Here is a 20,856-nt window from a genome sequence, read left to right on the forward strand (position 1 = left end):
TAAATGAAGAAATGTTAAATTTGAGATTCATTAAAAAAATAAAATGAAACTCTTGATTAACTATTTAATTAATTTAATATTTAACTTACCTTAACTTTTTTACTTCTTACTTGCTTGTATAAACAACTCAACTAACAGAGAACAGCAACAGAGAACAAGCAGACTGATGGCGCTTTTTCACGGGTAATTGATTTTTAAAGCTAGATGGATGAAAAATATTCTGATAAAGACTTATAAAATTAAATAAAAAATAATTTGAGGCAAATATTAAAAATCGTCAGAAAATATTCAAACAAATTGAAAAGTTCGGGCACTAACTTTTAAAAATAAAATTAAGAAATAAAATCTAATACGTAACCAAAAACAGTGAGTAACTTTTCATATGTAAACAATTTCTGCGTTTCATGGTGTATTTAAATAAAAATAACTTAAAAAAAATAAAACTTATTTCTGGAGTTAAATAAATCTAATTTAAATGTTCAACATTGTTTGAAAACATTTCTTCAATTTATTTATACTCTTTAATCCACATTTATTCAAAATTCAAAAATTGAAACTTCTAACAGTTTTGAACGCCTTTCGTTATTCTCTTCCTCGTTTAGATTCAAAAACTAATTCGCACTTCAATCAGGCAACATAATATATGAAAAAAAAACAATGGCGCTAGTAGAATTAAAAACGCATTATCACTTTGGATTGACGGCAGCTGTGTCTGGTTCTCTAATCTTTGTTAGCGACCACATAATTGCATACCCCAGCGGGGCAGGAGTCATCATACACAACATTGATTCCAACACGCAACAAGTTTGTCCTACAGTTTCAAGGAGCAGAGGTGTTACGGCTATGGCTTACTTTGAACCGAACAAAATATTAGCTGCGGCAGAGAAAGTATCAATAGAACAATATTGTTTGATCATAATTTTAAAATTTAGGAATTATTTAGGGCACATTAATGTAGTCTTGGAATCGCTTCTGTGAACGTACAGCTTACGCTTATGTACACGTGCCTAACAGCACCTGGTACATGCGTATAAAAGGTGGGAATCTCCTTTTGCGTTTAAACCAGGCCATTGTAAGGCAGAACCACGCATTCTATCCGCTACACACTTCACCGCCCACTTTTAAAATTTTTTAATTTTGTTACTTATTTTTTAATACTGATTAACAATAACATCGATTAACAAGTTATTAAACTTTCCATCAGAGTGATGGTGACAAACCATTCATAAGTTTCTTTGAAGTAGATTGGAATCAACTGAAGCGCCGAAAAGCGGTACAGCCCAACCAAATACAATCGGATAGATTTGAAAGTCTTAGTTTCTCGTCAGATGGGAAGTTTTTAGCGGCTATCGGGGGTCCACCTGACCACTTATTAGCCATTTGGATGTGGGACAGTAAGTCACAGGCTCTGGGAAAGATAAAACTCGCCAACTTTGCAACAGGTCTTCCACCTCCTATTCAGGGGATTGTGCCGAAAATACCTTTTTCGGTTAGCTTTTCTGACAGTCTTTTGCCGGTTTAAACTGAAATAACTTTTAAAATTTGTGTTTAATGATATTCAATGATAGATGTTTAAACTTAAAACTTTCACCGATTTCCTATACTTCTCTAAAAACTGCATAAAAATATCAATGTATTAAACAAATGTATCAAACAAATGTATCAAAGACATGTATTAAACAAATGAACGAAACAAATGTAGATCAGCTTCAATCCAGTAGACAGTCAACGTTTCGTAATCTTCGGTCGCGAGACATTGCGCCAGTACGTCATTCACATCTCAAACATCGTGCCCTATAAGCACTCGAGAAACGAAGGCCAACTAACTGCCTGGGTGGTCTGCCTCGCTTGGGTCAACGAGGACGCCATGTTGGTGGGACTGGATAGCAATACGGTGCAGCTGTACGAAGGTGGAGAGCTGAAACAGGAGTTTCGAATCTCCTATTTATCCGAGACAGATTTCATGTAAGCGTGTAAATAAATAAATGCCGGTAAAAACCATAATTAATGCAGTAATTTGTAAAATTTACATAATGAAGGCAATGATATTTATGATCATGGCGATGATGATGACAACAACGATGACGACGATTTTAGGTTGAGCGGCATAGAAGATCCAGACGAGTATGCCATACGTTGCATTAGCGTCTTCGAGAAAGGATTCGTATGCTCGTGTGGCCGAGGTAAGGTCCACATGTTTGAGAAGTCTGATGACGTCAACGAAAGATACAAAAAACTCAGAGAAATTGAGGTGTAACTCTTTTGTATTTGATCGCATCACCAATTATTTTCTCAAAGTTTGATTTATAATTCCGAAAAAAAACGAATTACAAGCATTGAAAAAATTATTTTATTTTACGACGAAAGTTGGTGCAGCGAACAACGAAAGGTGACACGGGTGGTTACGCCTTGACCCCCTTCATCACGGCTCTGACTCTCAACACGTCCCAAAAAGTCTTCGCCTGTTTGACGGATTCAGGATTCGTGTACGCGTATGATCTGCTCAAAGATTACAGAAAGGTATGAAAATATAATATATCATACTACCCTGGTACATTGAATGAAATTCAAACTTTGTTTCAATGCTCTCTTTTTTAGGTGTTAGTTGGTCTGCTAAGAGTTTGTTCTTTGGAAAAGTTATTCCGAATGTACAACATGTACAACACTTAAATTCCCCTTTCAGATATTATATTCCAATTTCATAAGCTGTACATATACATTCTTTATGTGCCTGTAAAATTATGCTGTGCTTTTTTGAAAAAGTTCTTTATTGAATTTTGAAATTAATGAAAATTCTGGTTAGCCTTATTTGATGCAGAACATTTATGTCGCGTCATATAGTTACAAAGCTATCGAAACAATAGGCAATCATATAACAAACGATATCTCGGCAGCTTTTTAATTAACAAATTATGTATTAATAACCTTTCAACAAACGATATAACAGCAAATATATTACAGCGAGGTAACACAAAACTCACACTGACGATTTAACGTAGGACGTGAAACCTCAGCTCTACTTGATAACATCGAGAGTCCACAATAAAGAGATAACCAGCGTGGATGTGTGCGTAAGGAAACCGCTGATCGTAACGAGCTCGCTGGACAAGACCGTACTGCTCTGGAACTATGTTACCTGGTTGGAATACAAGCAAGGATGGATGGGTGATGGGTTTTTTTTTAAGCGGCTGATGTTGTCACGGTTTTAGTGTCACCATCGTTACGAAATATCGGCTGGTACTGTTGTTCATGAGGGATGTTGATGTTCATTTTTCGTTTGTTTTACGGGTTGGTTTTTAAATATAGCCGAATAGTTATATTGAAATAACTAAACAAATTAGCTAATTAAACATGGAAACTCACAATATTATCGTGCTTAGCAATCATCTTTGTGCTAAATTCACACTAATCCATTTGATTCACTTTTTCTAAATATCAGGTAATAAACTCATTGCAAAGCATAAAATACTTCTTAATTTTCCGAAATAACAGCAACAAAGCAACAAATACAAAACATATAGTCCGTATAATGCAAAAACGTTGCAATTTATACCACACATACGCAGAAAATGAGATAAATTTACAAAAACTTGACAGCCACTTAGAGCTGTACAAGGAATTCGTAGAGCCGGTCTACAGCGTCTCGTTGCATCCAGATGGTCTCTGCTTGATTGCTGGTCTTGAGAAATCACTCAAGTTGATGAACATTTTCGTAGATGAAATCTATCTGCTGAGAACTTTCCAAGTTTCTAACTGTAGAACCGTTCGTTTATTTATTTAGTTTTTGATTCAAACGAGGGTAATTTTTTAATATTTAATGTTCTAAGCATCATTAATTTTTAACAACATTTCACCAATCGTTGAAAGTTGTTTTATCACAAATCTTGTATTCAAAACTTTCAAAGATTATTTTAAACAGCCATATATTTAACTCTCATTTTACATTAAGCCATTGAATTTCTTACACAATTTTTTTCACAACTCTCCAACTTTCAAGTGCCGCTTCTCAAATGGTGGCCAGTACTTCGCAGTAGCCAACTGGAGCGTCATTGAAATCTACTCATCTATAACCCTCCAAGTGGTCTACCATCTGCGCGGTCACGTCGACAGGGTCAATAGAATATTCTGGAGTAAGAATGACGTTCGTCTGGTCAGTGTCAGTGAAGATGGCGAGGCGTTTGAGTGGGACGTCTTGGCCTCTAAGAAAGTGTCCGAAAATGTTTTGAAGCACTGCCGATATTATGACACGTGTATCGAGGGCAAGTCCATATTCGTTGTTGGCTCTGATTTCGTCGTCAAGGAGATTCAAGATTCCACGGTACACAGTTTTTCCCAAGTTGAATGTAGTAATAGTAAAGTTGAGTGTTTTTGTTGACGTGTTTTTGTTGATGCGTTTTTGTTTTTCTGGTTTTATTTTTTATTCCTTTCAAGATTTTTCATTCTTCTTTAATATCGCTGCATAATATTTCAACTTTTCTAGCGTCTTATGTCTTACATCAAACGTAATATAACATCAATGCAAATAAGTTGAATTGCAAACGGCAAATAGCCATTAACGTTTTACGTAGGACGGTTAAGATGCCTGGCTCTGAAGTTGTATATGGAAGATTGTGAATAAAACCAAACAGATAACAAAGAGGTTTTCAGCCAATGGCATCCAGATAACTCGTATAGCCATCAACAATTTAGGTCGTTGCATGTTTCTGGGTCTCTGGACCGGGGCCCTCAGGTCTCTACAGTACCCACTAACTGAACCCGACGAATATTTGGAGTTTCAGGGTCACTTTGCCCCTATTACTGGAGTACGTTTGGGTGACTTTTGCTTGTGGATGTTAATTTTTCAATAGTTATTAGCAATGTCGTTTAATTCAATTATTCAATTTTGTTGAACTTTTTCTAGTTTTTGTTCGTTTTTGTAAAAGTTTCCATTTTATATATTATTACATAATCATAGACATCTTTTTATCATTCTATCGCACTAATTATTATAAGTTATTTATTCCAGGCCCACACAGTTCAAAAACTAAATAACCCATTTAAATTTTTAAAAATGAATATCAAAGTTAAATTTACTTGTTTATATAAAAACGAAATGAAACATTTCTAAACGAAACGATACGACAAAACAGTTAAGGGTGACACCTGACGACCAGTTGCTCGTCTCGATATCGGAAGATTCGGTAGTAATCGTTTGGACGATCGTCGATAGCAAGCTCATCACCCAATCAAAATTTGAGAACCTCTTCAGTAAGGAGGTTCTCGCTAATCCCATCGACCTCGAAGATAAGGTGGGATGAGGGTGATGACCATGATGATGATGATGAAGATGACGGTGAAGTTGATAATAATGACGATAAAAATGATGTAGATGACGATAATAACAATGATGATGATGACGATGACTTTAATATTTTGAGCTTATATAGCGCTAACCGATCTAACAAAAACCACATCAGATCACTCATCTTCCATATTATTTAACCAACCCCAACAAAAGAACAAGCGACTGAACCGGCTGGAGGTGAAAGTGGAGCAACTGAAGATGGAGAACCAGCTTCAACTGCACAACCGCGATGCCAAATATAACGACAACCTCGCCAAAGTCACGCACAAACTCAAGAGCGAATTGGAGCAAGTCAAGCAGAAAAATTTTGTAGGCTTCGTTTTTTTTCTTCAGAATTTTTTTTTCGGTTTATTATTTATTAATACAATTTGTTTATTAATATTATAATTTTATATAATAAATTTATTTTATTTAATTATTCATAAATATTGTAAGTTAAATCTGATGGACAGGATTTAGAGAAGGAGAATTCGGACGTGCAAGAGAAATACTCGCAGCATTTGAACGATATGATCAAGAAACTGAGAAGCGACTGTGCTCTCATCGGTTTGTTAATGTTTCTCTTATTTGTTCGTTCGTTCATCATTTTGTTGTTCGGTTTGCACGTTCTTTCATTCGTTCATTTATTCTTCTGTTTAATTGCTCATTAATCCGTGCATTTTTTTCATTCAATAACTCAAGCAAACATACATACAAACAAACATACAAACATGCATACAAACATACAAACAAACATACAAACATGCATACAAACATACAAACAAACAAACAAACAAACAAACAACAAACAACAATAGCACAAACTCACAAACACAACACAGAGCAGAAGAACAAGGACAAGTTGAAAGTGGAAGCGGAAAAGTACCAGGCACTACGAGAACAAGGCACCCAATCCCAGGAGGAATTCGAACAGGAGTTGGAAGAGAAGAATAAAAAACTGTCGTCACTTCAAAACTCTTTGGCTCTTACACTCGCGTCTATTAAATCAGAAGTTGGTTTGATTTTTTAATACTTTTTCCATCGTTTTTCTTATTAATAACATCACTAACGTTGTTATTATTAATATTTTAACTGTTGTTACTGGCATTTAGACTTTCATCATTTTCATCATTATCAAAATCATCATCTTCATCCCATCGCCACCGACAGCCTCTTCCTCCTCCTCCCAATCCGATGATAGCCTGGGAGAAGGAGATCTCGGAACTTGAAGATGACACGGATATGGAGTTGCTAAGTAGGAAGGAGACGTTCAAGGACCTCTTCGCTACTGAGAGTCAGGCTATCACTGAGTTAAATGTGTGTTCGTTTGCTTAGTTAGCTGGTCGCTCACTTGACTGTTTGTTTGTTTGTTTTTCACAGATAGATGTTCACCACTTGCACATATTTTACCATCATTTCATACTTGCACTGCACGGGCTGTACTGAGATGTAAATAATATATTCTTATTATATAATGCTATCTACATATGTTAATGTGTTTATTATTCGTTATATACTGGTAGAAGACTTAATTCTTGATAATATGTATTAAATTTCACCGATTTATTAGTGTTTATCAACTTGTGTTCAAATTTTTCAATTTGTCTTTAAAAATTATATTCATTATATATAAAACTGCATACTTGCTACTTGATTTAAAACACTCTTTCTGCCAAAAAATATATGACGGACATGACAAATTCGCAATGCGATCCCAATTTTCGTAAATTCGTTTTGACGATTTTTTGTTGTTTGTTGAAAAAAACCTACCCAGGAAGACATTGTGGTGCTGAAAAAGCAGGCAGCCAGTCTGAACAACATGACGAAGCAGCAGAAAAGGATTATAACAGCGAAGCAGCAGGATATGAACAAGCTACAATCTGAAATTCACACCACAGAGCAGAACATCGTGCAACTGAAGAAATTACTCCAAGAGAGAACAGAGGCACTCGACAACAGAGTATGTTGCACTAACTTTATCCTGATATGTCTCAATAAATATCTCTGTGCGAATGACAACTCAAACGACTGATGATACAGATTAATATTATGCATGGCAAATCTGTTTAACAAAAACAAAACACAGCTGCAAATGGAGGCTGAGTTGAAAGAAAAGAATCAAAACCTTGAGAAAGCAAAGTTTGTGTTGGACGTTAAAATGCAGGCACTTCAGAAACAGCTTGAACCAATGACATCGGAGATCAAATACTTAAGATTGCAAATATCTGCGGTTAGAAAGTGTTTCAAGCTTTAATAATTTTTTACTGTCCTTATTTAATTTGATTGTTTTCATGTTTCAACTCCATTTTTAAAACTTCGTGATCAGAAAGAAGTGGAACAAAACGAGCAGGTGAAACTTTTAGAGTTAAACTCGGAAGTAACATCCAGAGGCAAAGAGAAGCTGCAAACTATACAGGAGCAAGAATACAACGAAAAAGTCAAAGTCAGTTGTTGCGGTTGCTTATTGGAAATTTTCACCTCGTCATGCTGCGTTTGTTATCAACTTTCACGTCAATTATGTTTAGTATCCTTTCTAAGTGTTTCAGTTGTTTGTCCCATGAAGTAATTATTTTTTTAGGAAATGTGATACGACACGGGTTAATTGATAAATTGCGAAGTTTTTGGTTAACTGTGTTTTAACAATGCAATTTTTATTATTTTGAATAAAAATATTTTTAGGTCGTTGAAGCTATGAAAAAATGGAACCGGTTGGCCACCGATCTACAGACGTGCGCTTCCTCTCTCAACAAACCTAGACAACTCAAAAAAAAGATTTTTCAAATTTATAAGAAACACTTGAATCAGCTAAATGCCGTCAGTTCATCTTCAGTTTTATTCTATAAATTATCTTGAAAAAAATCAAACAAATTCTAAGATTCTATTTGATCGAATTTAAAATAACTTTTCTTATTTTTTTTTAGACCGAGAGTAATACGATAAATCGCGGGCAGCTCTGCGGCATGAACCCTCAGCGTGACCATTTGGAGTCACTGATAGCCAACCTAAAAAGCCAAATGACCAGAAACCAGTTGAAATACGACAACGACGACAAAATAATAATGAAACAGAATATCTTACTTATGCGAGAGATTAATGAATTGAGAAAAGAACTGAAAGACAATCAAGGAGTCATCAGTTTAATGACCGAAGCTTTAGAACTAGACAGACTCAATCCAAAAATGCCGACGCGCGATTTTCTAGACATGGTAATCAGTAAAACGTCTAACGCTAAGTTGTTTAAAAAAGTAGAAGAAATGAAAATAACAGTCGATGAAAAAATGAAAACGATAAAACAACTACAGCATGACAATTTGCAGTACAAAATTATCGACGACGTGTACGCTTCTATTTTTCAAGCGGAAGAAAAAAAAATTATTTCATCAGTTTTGCAGCTAAAAGACTTTTCTTTGAATAAAGAATGGTTGAACATGATGCCAAAGTCCGTTTATAAATCGAGCAACAGAGGTGCGAGCTCAAACTTATCAGTAGAGATGAAGAGTGAGATAGCCGCGGTGGCTGACAGACAAATGTCCAAAGATGTCCCACAAAAAACTGTTAATGATTATGTGACAAAACAGAAAGAAAAAAAATTTATTGTTGATACTAAGAAACAATCATTAAAAAAAATTAGCAATAGAAAACCTTCAAAAGCAAGTGAACTTTTTTCTCCGATTTCTAAATCTTCCAGCAGCACTAAATCGTCAGAATCCGAGACAGACTATAATCGGAAGCGCACGGAATCCATTGTTTCACCTGAAAAGAAGTACGAAGAAACAAGTGAAATTCAGCACGAGAAATATTTCCTTGATGATCGGTCTAATATTTGGCTCACCAAAATTGTAGATACGACCAAAGCTCAAATGGCATATCCGAAGAGAGCGGAATCACATGACCACTTACGTTTCTCGTTGACGTTTTCAGAAAGTGATAAGGATTTGATACATGATCCCAAAATATCGTCAGATGATGCAGCCAAGAAAATGGATCAGTCCACTGAAGCCTCTGAGGAAAATTTGAAGAAAGTGATGTTAGACCATGAAGATACAGCGGGAATATTAAATTTTGTTGAGTGCCCGGACGAGGTTGACGAACAGACTGAGTAATAACATTTCAAGCCGGATATATATGGCACCGGATATTGATTGGAAATGTACTTTGTACAAATAATGTGAAAACGAAACGATGTAAATAAACCAACAAATACCGAAAACCAATCAATACCTTTCAAATGTGGCAACCCCAAATCTTAATTGTAACTGAACTGTAATTCGAAATAATTAGTAACGATATTAGCAGTTTCTAAATTTATTATTATTCTTCTTTAGACAGAATTTTTTAGTTGGATGTGTAATCTATTTCATAAGGAATATTTATGGTGTTGGTATTTTAACTGTTTTCACGTTTATTCTTCACGTGTTATTTGAATATTTTTTTTATGCCGATAGCAATAAAACAGTTTATTTCGTTGAAAAAAATCCACTAAATTCTTAAAAAATAAATAATGCACCGAAAACGAGTTTAATACGCAATATAAATTAACATTTCCTCGATCGAACGAAAACAATAAAAATAATAGATGTCTATAAAACTGTTGAAGAAAAGGAAGAATTATAACATTATAAGAACGAATGGAATATATAGAGTTGTAAACTGAAAAACATGGCAGACTAAACGAAGCGCTAATCAATACAAAACTGCTGGTAAACAGTCGATGAAGTCATCATAATTTTGCCTTGGTTCAGTCTTTCGAAGGCTTTTTTGAAGTCTTCTGCGTCCAATTCGCCAAGGGAGGTGGGTATTGAACTGGTACTTGTGCTACGTATGAGAGGTATTTATTATTATACAATAATACGCCATGTAATTATCAATTTTTAAAATTAAATTTTTAAAATTTCACCATAACGTTGCTAATGATGTCGATGTTTGCTTTGATTTACGATTTTAAATTCATCTAACTATCACAAGAGGCATTTTCAAAACGTCTAAAAATCTAACTTGAAAAGATAAAAATCACAATTGAAATCAAATTGAAATCATAATTAAAATCAAAGTCACGAATATGAAAAATAGATTTCAACACAAGAAATTGAAAAAATTAAAAAAAAACATTTCTTCGGAGAGTTTGATCAACTTTCGAACTCTTAAGACGGCAGCGGCCCTACATAGCTCCCTCAGGTCACTACCGGACCAGCCCTCTGTTAGCACGGCAATCTCGTCCAAGTTTACAGAATGGTGGACCTGAAAAGTTAGGAATTGCACTAGGAACTAACACATCAACTAATTAAATTAATTAATTAATTAATAGAAAGTGAAAAAGGTGAGAAAAACTCGAATTGTAATGAAGAAAGAAAAAAAAGATCTAAAAAGTTAAAATTAAAATAATGATTTTTCAGAATGTAAAGACATGACACTCATCTGCTGATGAGAAACAAAATTACAAAAACGTTTTTTGACTGAGTGAGCATGAACAATAATTAACAGACTATAATGAGAAGTACGTCAAATAATATTATGCGTTTATATGAAAATAATCTTCAACTGCACTCACAGATTCATTTTGTAATACCAGCTTTAATATTTCCTTCCTCTGCTCAAGGTTCTGAATTAATTATTCTCTTACTTTAAATAAGATGAGATAATTAAATAAATGAAAGAAAATCAATCCGATAAATAGCCTTTTAAAAATACGGAATAAACCAAGCAATCAATTAATAAATGAAACCTAGAACATGCGATGAACCAAGCTATTTGACACCAATCAATCAATCAGCCAGCCAGCCAACTAATCAATCAATCTAACATCAATCAATCAATAAATCAACCAAATAATCATTCAATCGATCAATCAATCATATAATCACTCAATCAATTAAAAAAAATCAAGGACCAACCGGCAATCCAATATAAAATTTGCTTGGCATGCGTCTGAGAATGGCTGGATCTACGTCCTTAGGCCTGTTAGTGGCGCCGATGACGACGATTTGGCATCTGTCGTCGGTCGTAAGGCCATCCCAGAAACTCATGAACTGAGTTTTAATCATAGAGCTGGCCTCGTGATCGTCAAATGAACGCTGACGTAAGAAGGAATCTAAAGCGAAAAAAAAATTCGCGAGTTGATTACATATTTCAGATAAAAAATATTTTTTTTTAGATTTAAAAAAATTTAAATTTCGCCATTGCCACTGCCATTAAAACATTTTACTCGTTCATAAGCTCAAGAAAATATTTGTACTAGGCTTCTGTAGGGAGCATGAAAGGCAAGAAAATATTATATATAAAATGATTAAAACCATTGAACATAAATAAAATTATTAGAAAATGGATAAGGTTAATAACCAATTTCATCAATGAATATGATTGTCGGCTGCAGCTTTCTAGCCTGAAAATGTGTATATAAGTATGTTGCATGAATCATCATATGTATGTAATGTCAAATCACGCCATGTTAAATAAATTGTACTTCATTGTACAATTACTATTCATTAATAAGGCTTTAGAAATGTATCTACACTATGGCATTTGACAAATATATTGCAATGCATTGAAAATCAAATGAAATGACATAAAAAATGATTAAATATACAATAAAATGTACAATATACAATGTACTACATACACTCAAAAAAACATCATTTATAGTTTCTCAGTAACTGTATGAAGAGTATTATTGCTAGCGTTTACAAATAAACCTAAAAATCTCAGTATAAGTATCAAGTATTACTATAAGTACATAGCATATAATAGAAAAGAACATATAAAAAATAAAATAATTCAAACGAAATTGGAAAATTTTAGTAAACTAGCCTACAATCTATAACAATAAATCACAGTTTCAATCTTTCTTTTTCTCTTTGTCTCTCTCTCTCTCCCTCTCTCTCTTCTACATTATGTATAAATAAATTAATATAAAAAGGAGAGAGAGCGAAGAGAGAGAGAGAGAGAGAGAGAGAGAGAGAGAGAGAGAGAGAGAGAGAGAATAGTGTGACATAGTAGTGACCAGTGTAAAGATAGCTTCTGCCTTCTTTTGTGACTCTCCATACCACTTGTCAACCAAGGAGGAGACGTTAAGACTTAGAAATCTTGCACCTGTTGCAACAAATTTCATTGATTATGCATGACGCTATAATTATGGTTAATAATAATAATTAATGAATAAATTATGATAATTTCATTGACAATTATGAATAATATTGAAAAAAATTGAAATAGTAAAAAATGATCCAGATAGCCAACCTGTTGCTTTGGCGATTGCTTTTGCAATCATCGTCTTGCCACAACCGGGCGGTCCATAAAGGAGAACACCTATTTAAATATTTTATTTTATTTATTAAAAATAAAAAGTAATTTTTCCTTTTTCAAACATTGAGAAGATTTTTTAAAATAAAATGAACGAATATCCTATTAATAAAGTTTTGAAACTGAATTTTATACTTATTTTATCAAGCATTCTATTTATAGGTAGAGTGCTTTTTCTATGCTGGTATCCCAGCAAATTTTTAAAAAATGAATTAAAAATTGAATATAAATCATTAATTTAAAAATGGAACTATAATAAGTTGACAATAATTTTACATTATTTACACTTCTGATTCGATAGACCAAAGTTAAAAAATCCAAAACTCCAAAAAAGTATCTAAATCTCTAAAAAACAAACTAATATTAAATTAAATTTATAAATGGAACTATAATATGTTAATAATTTTATACTATTTACATTTCTCATTTGATAAACTATAATTTAAAAATTAAAAAACCCCTAAAAAATTGTCCCCAAAACTGACCTTTCGGCGGTTCAACGAGCCTAGTAGATGCAAACAGTTCCTTATGTTTGAATGGGTCGATGACGGCTTCCTTGATCTCCTCAATGATTTCCTGGAGGCCACCAATGTCCTTCCATTCGGTTTTCATCGAGGAAGGTATCACCAAGTTTGAAGCCATGCTCAGTTCATGCTCGGTTAACTTGGTTAATTTCGTTGTTGTGATAGCTAAGCAATTTAAATATTCATAATGAATTCATGCATACATTACACGAGCACACGCACGCACACACATTTACCTGTACATTAACTCCAATTTTCTTCATCAGAGCTTTCGCCTGCGAATGTCAAATAGACGTATCATGTTTACGTGTTATTGTTTAGTAATAGTATTGTCAAAAAAACTTTAAGTTATTTATTTAATAAATAAAAAAGAAAGTCAGATGAAGACAAAAGTTTTTTTAAATTAAAAAAAAAAATCATAGAATACAAACGGTGTTAACTGAAATTAGATAATTTCACTTACACGTAATTGGAACTCTTCATTGTCTTTCTTAGATGGGTCCAGTTGGTTGAACAACCACTTCAAACCATAATAAGATACCCCAATGGTTACTATGGTCCCTATGGTAGAGACAATCAGCTTGGTTATTAGTTCTTGTCTTTGCAGAGCCAATCTGGAAAAGTAAAAATTTTTATGAATTATATATCAGTTATATACATTTTTTGAAATGTAATGAAAATTGATTAGTCTACTTAAAATACTGCAAAAATGTCCACCAATGCTATCAATTTTCAACATAATTTTATAACATAGATGGAATGGAAATAATCAAATGAAATGAAGTAAGCTTACTCTAGTTTTTTAAAAGTAGTAGCCAAGTAGTCAGAACAAAGTATTTACTATAATAAGGCCACAAGGATAAATTTGATAGACAGACATAGAGGGAGATAAATAGTGATAGTGCATTAATAATTCAGGTGATCTGGTAATGCATGAATGAACCAATCAGTCATAATTTGCCCCAATTCACATTTCATTAGACAAAATTTGTTATAAAAACATTTACACGATTTTAATTTTATTGAGTGGATACCTTTTGATCTCTTCATCAATTGATGGAGCACTGTTGAAACCGAATTTAAAATTTTGAAATAATGTTTTAATTTCGTTCCATATTTCTGTGGTGGCTGTTGAGATCGGCTTGGAGGTTGTGGTAGACATTGTCTCTGCTGTTTGCAAGTGAATGATGAAATTCTTCTTAAAATTAGTTAGCTAGAAAGAGCACTTCTACTAATTTTTTAATTATTTTAAAAATAAAGAAAGAAAATAGTTGAAAGTGGAACTGGAAAGAGATCAAAGTTTTGCATACCAAAATCCTGAAATCCAAAGATTGGAAAAAGATGTGAAGACTAGAGTAGAAAAAATAAAGATCGAGAATTTTTAAAAAATAATTAAAATAATAAATATGACAATTAATAATGACAGAATAAAATAAAAAAGCGACGATCAGCAACACAAATGCGGAAGCAACGACGTACTCAGCTCATTCGTCTAAAAGTGACACCGACTGATGACAATTAAAAGTGAATTTTAATTAAAAAATTGAATTACATTTGCACGATATATTTGTTGTTGAGCATGCATAGGAGGACCATGCCGAAAAATAATTGTTTCCATAGATTCGAAGAAAGGTAATGTAAGTTTTTGTTCGTGCGATCATGCGATCGAGAGCAGGAGCGTTTTCTATTGACATTTATGTATGCATGAATGTATGAATGAATGAATGAACGCATAAATGAATGGATGAATGAATAGACAAACGAAAAAATGAATGAATTAATTCATAAACGAATGAACAAATGAAAGCCTTTATGAATGAACGAATAAAAAAAAATATGAATGAATGAGAGACGGAAGGAATGAATAAATGAGAAAAAGAACTAACGAATTAACAAACGAATGAATGAACAATTAGTTTCTACCTGAAAATCAGTAGCTGGATTTTTGAATATCTGTAGATAAGCGATACTGTAGACATGAATAGAAGGCCATAAAACAAAACAAAAATTCTTAGTTACAGTTCTTTTAAGGCAGACCATTGTTGAATAAAAAGCATTTTCATTATTTTTTTATATTCAAGGAGAATATTGATAAAGAAAGGACAAATTGACTAACCATTAGATAGTAGTAGACATCCTGTATTTAAAGATAACTTATGCCAGTGTTTTTCAAATTTGTTAGGGTTTGGTCCTCACAAAATATTAAATAACGTTATAGTTTTGCGTTTGGGTTCATTACGTGTTTGTATTTGTTAAGAGTTAGTTCAGAGTACATTTTTATACTTGCGCGCTGTTGAATTTGACAAAAATTTTTAAGGAAACTATCGAAACAAAAGAATCCTAGTTTGATTATTTTTAAAACATTTATCAATTGAATTCAGCAATATTTGCCGAGAAAGATCAATATATTCCATTAAAAGAAACAATGAGAGGCATGCGTCGCTTATTACACAAAACATTCATTTGATAGTTTTTTTTCTTGGATATTTATGAAAGCCAATATCACTTTGCTGTACCTGTACGAAAATAGAATAAATATATATTTCTTGCGATAGATCCACAAATCTAGATTTTTACGTGAAATGTATTTCATGGCAAATATTCAGTTGATTTTTTTTGTAAACGAAATTAGCGCTGAAATAAAATGGTTCCATAGGTCCGCAGAGAAAAATGTAGATTTTTGTTCGTGCGATCCAGTGATTGAGGACAGGAGCTGGTCCACGTTCTCGTTTCTAGAGGCCCTCATGTTGTGTTCAATGAGATGTTCACAAACAGCCAGCTGTGTGGCTTACAACTTCTTCAATGCTACCAATCAGTGCCAACTCTTCAATCAAACATTGAACAAGTTCTCTGTACTGCCCGGTTGTATAAATTATTTTAAAAAAGGTAATTTTCATTTAAAAATCTAATGTATCAGTAATTGACAAGCTGTTTTGTTATCGGCAACTCTCAAATGCCATAAATAGATGAAGAGAGAACTGAAATCATTCGACCGTTGACGATCACAGTGGACAACGAACTTGTGGAATTTTACGTCAACGGAATCAACGTGCCGATAGCTTTAAATTTCCCACATGCGAAGGACTGGAACATTCCTGATACATACAACCTTATTGGGAAAATAAAAATAATTGCACTCATGACATATAACTATGCTTTTGACGGTTAATGTGGTTTTTTGAAACTCGTCTTGTTTTCAGAGGCGTAGCTAGGTGGGGTGGCGGGGGGGTACATATGTTTCCGGGGGCCAAGTACAGGGGGCGCCAAAATGAGGCAGACAAAATTTTCACAAGAGTAAAGTATACAAATTATCTTTGACAATGACTTTATGTTCTATCTTTAAATGCAATGTTCCATTAAAATTTGAATTGTTTTTGTAAAAAGTAATTTCAACAATGTTAATGTAATAAAAAATGTGATTAAACATGGAGAGGGGAGAGGCGCCAATTTTATAGCTTGTCTCCAGGCGCAAAATACCCTGGCTACGCCTTCGCTTGTTTTTCATTATTAAGACTGGACTATAGAATTTATTAACAATTAATAACCTCAGGCGGTTTCATAGCAAGCACAGCAGACAACTACATCCTGACCAATTTAACTTGGAAATGTACCATGAACTATTACGATGGTTGGTACAAAATGAATTATAACGATTCATTCTGGCCTGCTACAAGAGTAGCTCCATGGCCAACCGCTAGCAATTATTACCCTCCCCTTTCCACTGAAGCCAATTGGATTGTTGATTCCACTGACTGCAAAAACTGTAACATTTACTGCAGAAAGAATTTAATCGGTAAATTTCAATTTTATGGTAGTTTATTTTTATGTAGTTAATTTATCAATTGTCATTATTATTTTTGTTATTACTATTAATTTTTTAATTAGAGGGGTATAATTTGTTGGCGGTTTGGGAACGATAGTTCGCGCCTTGCTATTTTCTTTTCATATGTTCAGTGTTCTTGATCGTGTTGAACAACTCTATTCGCACTTATTTACATTTAAAATTTTTTATTTACATTTATTTCAGAACTTGTTGAGAAAAACAGATGTCCATAGATATGAAAATCAGAATCCGGGATATCATAATTTTGGATCTTAGTGAATTTTTTTTAAACTTTAACACGAAAGATGGTAACATTTGGACACAATAATACTTTTATTTAATGATATTTTTAACTTTTTATACCAGCTTTTTCCGCAAAAAAGGAGTTTTAATTTTCTCTTTTTAGCAGCAGATTTCAATGTTTAATACAACTATCAATTTAGATAGCATATCTGCAATAGAATTTCTCTAATTGAATCTTCAAGTTTTTCAATAATGTTTGTGCTTTCAAGCGTAATATGGCAAACTGCAGTGTTATTCAACGGCAGGAGCAATTGTAATGCAATGGGCGAGAAAATTTTTAAAAATGTCTACTGATAATACATTACTGCTGATTTTTTGATTTATACTCTTTAACTTATTTTAAATTGAAGTACAACCTTGAACAATATAGGATTGAATGTAATTTATCTCAGCAACATGTAACGCTGAATTAATATGAACCGAAATATTAGTTTTATGTTATTTCGCTAGTGGAAATAGCACAAACTAACTAACGAAATGTTAAAAAATTTCTAAATTGTAATTTGAAACTTACTAATAAAGACAGCCAACTGAATTATTTAGTGCTTCAAGTTGGAAAGCAAAAAATGAAATCGTGAATGATATAGAAATGATATAGAATAACTTGGGCATTTTAAAAAAGCATTTATTTTGCCAAAAAAATGAAAATTTTAACTTTTTGAAAATAAACTGCACAAGTAGATATGGATTTGGTAATAAAATATTCACAACGTATTTAGAAAATTTTTGACAAGCACTACAATGCAGTTTGTTTTTCTACATAATGTAATATTCTGCATCAAGTTACATGCAACATATTAAAACATTATATTCTTGTTTGTTTATAATGTATTTATTTGATGAAACGCTAAATGATAAGATTTATTACTGTTAAGTTTATATCAAATTCTAAATAAATATGAATTTAATCATTTTGCTAGTGTTTTATATCAATATTATTGTGGCCAGGAATTGTTATCGTAAACTTGAAGATGGTGATGTAAGTTTTTGTTCGTGCGATCAAGCTATTGAAGATAGGATCTCGTTTCTAGAGGCCCTCATGTTGTGTTCAATGAGATGTTCACAAACAGCCAGCTGTGTGGCTTACAACTTCTTCAATGCCACCAATCAGTGCCAACTCTTCAATCAAACATTGAACAAGTTCTCTGTACTGCCCGGCTGCCAATATTATCTTAAGAAAGGTTTCGTGAATTTAATTATTGAATAAATTATTTAATTGATAATAACAATAGACAGACGCTGTACAAATACGTTTTTGCCATTTGATTCAGAAAACTCCCTAACTAACAAACCATTGACGATCACCGTGAACAATGAGCTCCTGGAATTTTACTTGAACGGAAAGAACATACCCGTTGCATCAAACTTTCCGAATGCTAAGATGTGGAACATTGCAGACACGTACAACATGACTGGCAACGTTCATGTTATCGCCCTCAAAACATACAACCAGGGTAAACGTGGTAGGCAGAGTTTTGCAAAAGTTATTTTGCTATATAAAATCTCTTTTTATTATTTGAAGTGATTTTAATTCAAAATTAATTTTAAAATTGTAGTTTGAAGTTGACAAATTGAAAAACTAATCTCTTCACAGGCGGTTTCATAGCCAGCACAGCAGACAACTACATCTTGACCAACGAAACTTGGAAATGTACCATGAACTATTACGATGGTTGGAACAAAATGAATTATAACGATTCGTTCTGGCCTGCTACAAGAGTAGCTCCATGGCCAACCGCCAGCAATTATTACCCTCCCCTTTCCAGTGCAGCCAAGTGGATCGTTGATTCCACTGACTGCAGCAACTGTAACATTTACTGCAGAAAGAGTTTAATCGGTAAATTTCAACTCTTTTTTATTATTTGCGCAACATAAATTTTAATAAAACTGTGTCATCTTATTTTTCAGAACTCCTTGAATCGAGCGGTTGTCAGTAGCCAAAGTTAATTTTGTGGTAGCAAATTGCTTATTGTAGCAACTGCTGATAAACAAATTAGTCGAACGTTTTCAAACTGTCATATTTCTATATTTTACGTTTATATATAGATATTTATTCCATTATGTGTTAAAAATAATAATAACACGTACACGCACTAACCACCACTTGTTTAGAGTTTAGTGCTTATTAACATAGTAATATTTTGTGTTTTATTGTTTTGATGTTAACTACTACTTTACATTTCATATTTTTCAATCGCAGATTCTATGAAAATTTACAATGTTTTTTTAGTTCTTTTGTAGCAATAAATTTCAAGTTGTTGTTTCAAAATGTTGAATGAAATTTCAATTAAATTATTTAGTTTGATATTTTACAGTAAAATTTATCTGTAACTCACTACTTTTTACAAAATTTAAAAAATTTTTGTAAGCCACTGTTGTAAGCGCATTTATTAAAATTAGATACACTTTCCATTTCCGAGCGTTTAATTTTTTTAATAGTGATTTCAATAAATTTTTCTGTACAAATATTCTTTGTAAGTAAGAGATATTATTCCGATTAAACTTTGATCTTTGTCAAAAAGTTCAAGTTTTTTAGTTTCAACAGCGCTCCTCAGTGAATTCTACTAACAGATAGGTCTTGAGATCCGCTCTGAACTTCGTAAGTAGGAGTAATGGAGGTAGATGGAGAAAGAGAAGAAAAGAGCCAAAAAAGGCAAACGCTTATTTAGCGTGAAACGCTGATGTACGCGTTTTTTATTACACAATTAAAATAATTAAAACGCTTACTCATTTTTATTTCACTCGCTAGTTGCTAATAATTCGAAAAGAACACCTCAAATTGTTAGATTTAAGTTGTACATACAGCTTAAGTAAACGCACTTATTTACTCGCCGAACTAGCTCGTTTGTCGTTTTATTTTAACCCGTAGATGATGAAGATGAACATGGAGATGATGAAAGTGAAGATAACGACGACGATGATGAAAGAAATGGCGTGGCGAGCTTCGAGACGTTAAACGAACTGCCGATTTATTACACGGCGATGACAAATGAGAAAACGAACAACAAATTTTTTTTTGGAAGAAACATGGAGGCATATTTTATTTCCTCAAACATTTATTTTTTTGGTTTCAATGCCTTCTACGTTCTTTCATGAGAAAATTGAAATAAATATTTAACAATGCAATGAAAAGAATATCGAGTGAATATTTTAAACAAAGGGAAAGTTTTACTTGTTCGTTTTTAATTTATGAAAATAAATGCAGTCTGCGAGAAATTATTTGAAACAAAGACACACACACACACACACACCACACACACACACACACACACACACACACACACACCAACACACACACACACACACACATACACACACACACACACACATACACCACACACACACCACACACATACACTCACACACACACACATACACCACACACACACACCACACACATACACTCACACACACACCATCCAATTTATAGACAGTTGCAAATTCATTCAAAAACATGCTTGGTATTGTTAACGGTTATTTATTATTTAGTTGCCATTGTTATCCAAAACTCAGGAGTCTGATACCGTTGTAAAAAAAAATTCATTGAAAAATTAAACACAAATATACCGAACTATTATACCCGCAAA

At 33.2% G+C, this 20,856-nt stretch overlaps 3 protein-coding genes across 3 annotated transcripts; 2 read left to right on the plus strand and 1 right to left on the minus strand.

The window, feature by feature from the left end:
- Positions 1–657: 657 nt before the first annotated feature.
- On the plus strand, positions 658–6,353 carry HELRODRAFT_78579 (hypothetical protein; the record flags this gene model as incomplete). Its single annotated transcript, XM_009018583.1, has 13 exons — positions 658–888; positions 1,205–1,468; positions 1,703–1,965; positions 2,098–2,251; positions 2,368–2,520; positions 3,000–3,139; positions 3,598–3,763; positions 3,998–4,318; positions 4,629–4,802; positions 5,130–5,288; positions 5,498–5,662; positions 5,797–5,890; positions 6,166–6,353. 13 exons carry the CDS (start codon positions 658–660, stop codon positions 6,351–6,353), a joined length of 2,472 nt encoding a protein of 823 aa, XP_009016831.1.
- A 3,259-nt stretch (positions 6,354–9,612) lies between these two features.
- Positions 9,613–14,553, minus strand: HELRODRAFT_185524 (hypothetical protein). The gene is made up of 12 exons (XM_009018584.1): positions 14,450–14,553; positions 14,178–14,303; positions 13,607–13,757; positions 13,380–13,418; positions 13,105–13,282; positions 12,557–12,625; positions 12,321–12,409; positions 11,660–11,702; positions 11,215–11,411; positions 10,872–10,922; positions 10,431–10,561; positions 9,613–10,138 (listed from the first exon to the last, which is right to left on the minus strand). Coding segments are annotated over exons 1-12 (1,212 nt in total). The 5' UTR covers positions 14,452–14,553; the 3' UTR covers positions 9,613–10,002.
- A 1,172-nt stretch (positions 14,554–15,725) lies between these two features.
- On the plus strand, positions 15,726–20,365 carry HELRODRAFT_171902 (hypothetical protein; the record flags this gene model as incomplete). Its single annotated transcript, XM_009018585.1, has 7 exons — positions 15,726–16,029; positions 16,110–16,307; positions 16,694–16,771; positions 18,190–18,450; positions 18,502–18,732; positions 18,864–19,106; positions 20,139–20,365. 7 exons carry the CDS (start codon positions 15,726–15,728, stop codon positions 20,363–20,365), a joined length of 1,542 nt encoding a protein of 513 aa, XP_009016833.1.
- Between the last annotated feature and the right edge of the window lie 491 nt (positions 20,366–20,856).

The sequence above is a fragment of the Helobdella robusta genome, assembly GCF_000326865.2.
Source record: "Helobdella robusta unplaced genomic scaffold HELROscaffold_22, whole genome shotgun sequence".
Classification (NCBI taxonomy): Eukaryota; Metazoa; Annelida; class Clitellata; order Rhynchobdellida; family Glossiphoniidae; genus Helobdella; species Helobdella robusta.

Excerpts from the sequence above, each read along its gene's own strand:
- HELRODRAFT_185524 (XM_009018584.1), bottom strand. Across the intron at positions 13,283-13,379 it reads AAATTGGAGTTAATGTACAG|TTAACCGAGCATGAACTGAG; the intron begins GTAAATGTGTGT and ends AAATTAACCAAG. Across the intron at positions 11,703-12,320 it reads CAGAAGCTATCTTTACACTG|GCTAGAAAGCTGCAGCCGAC; the intron begins GTCACTACTATG and ends ACACATTTTCAG.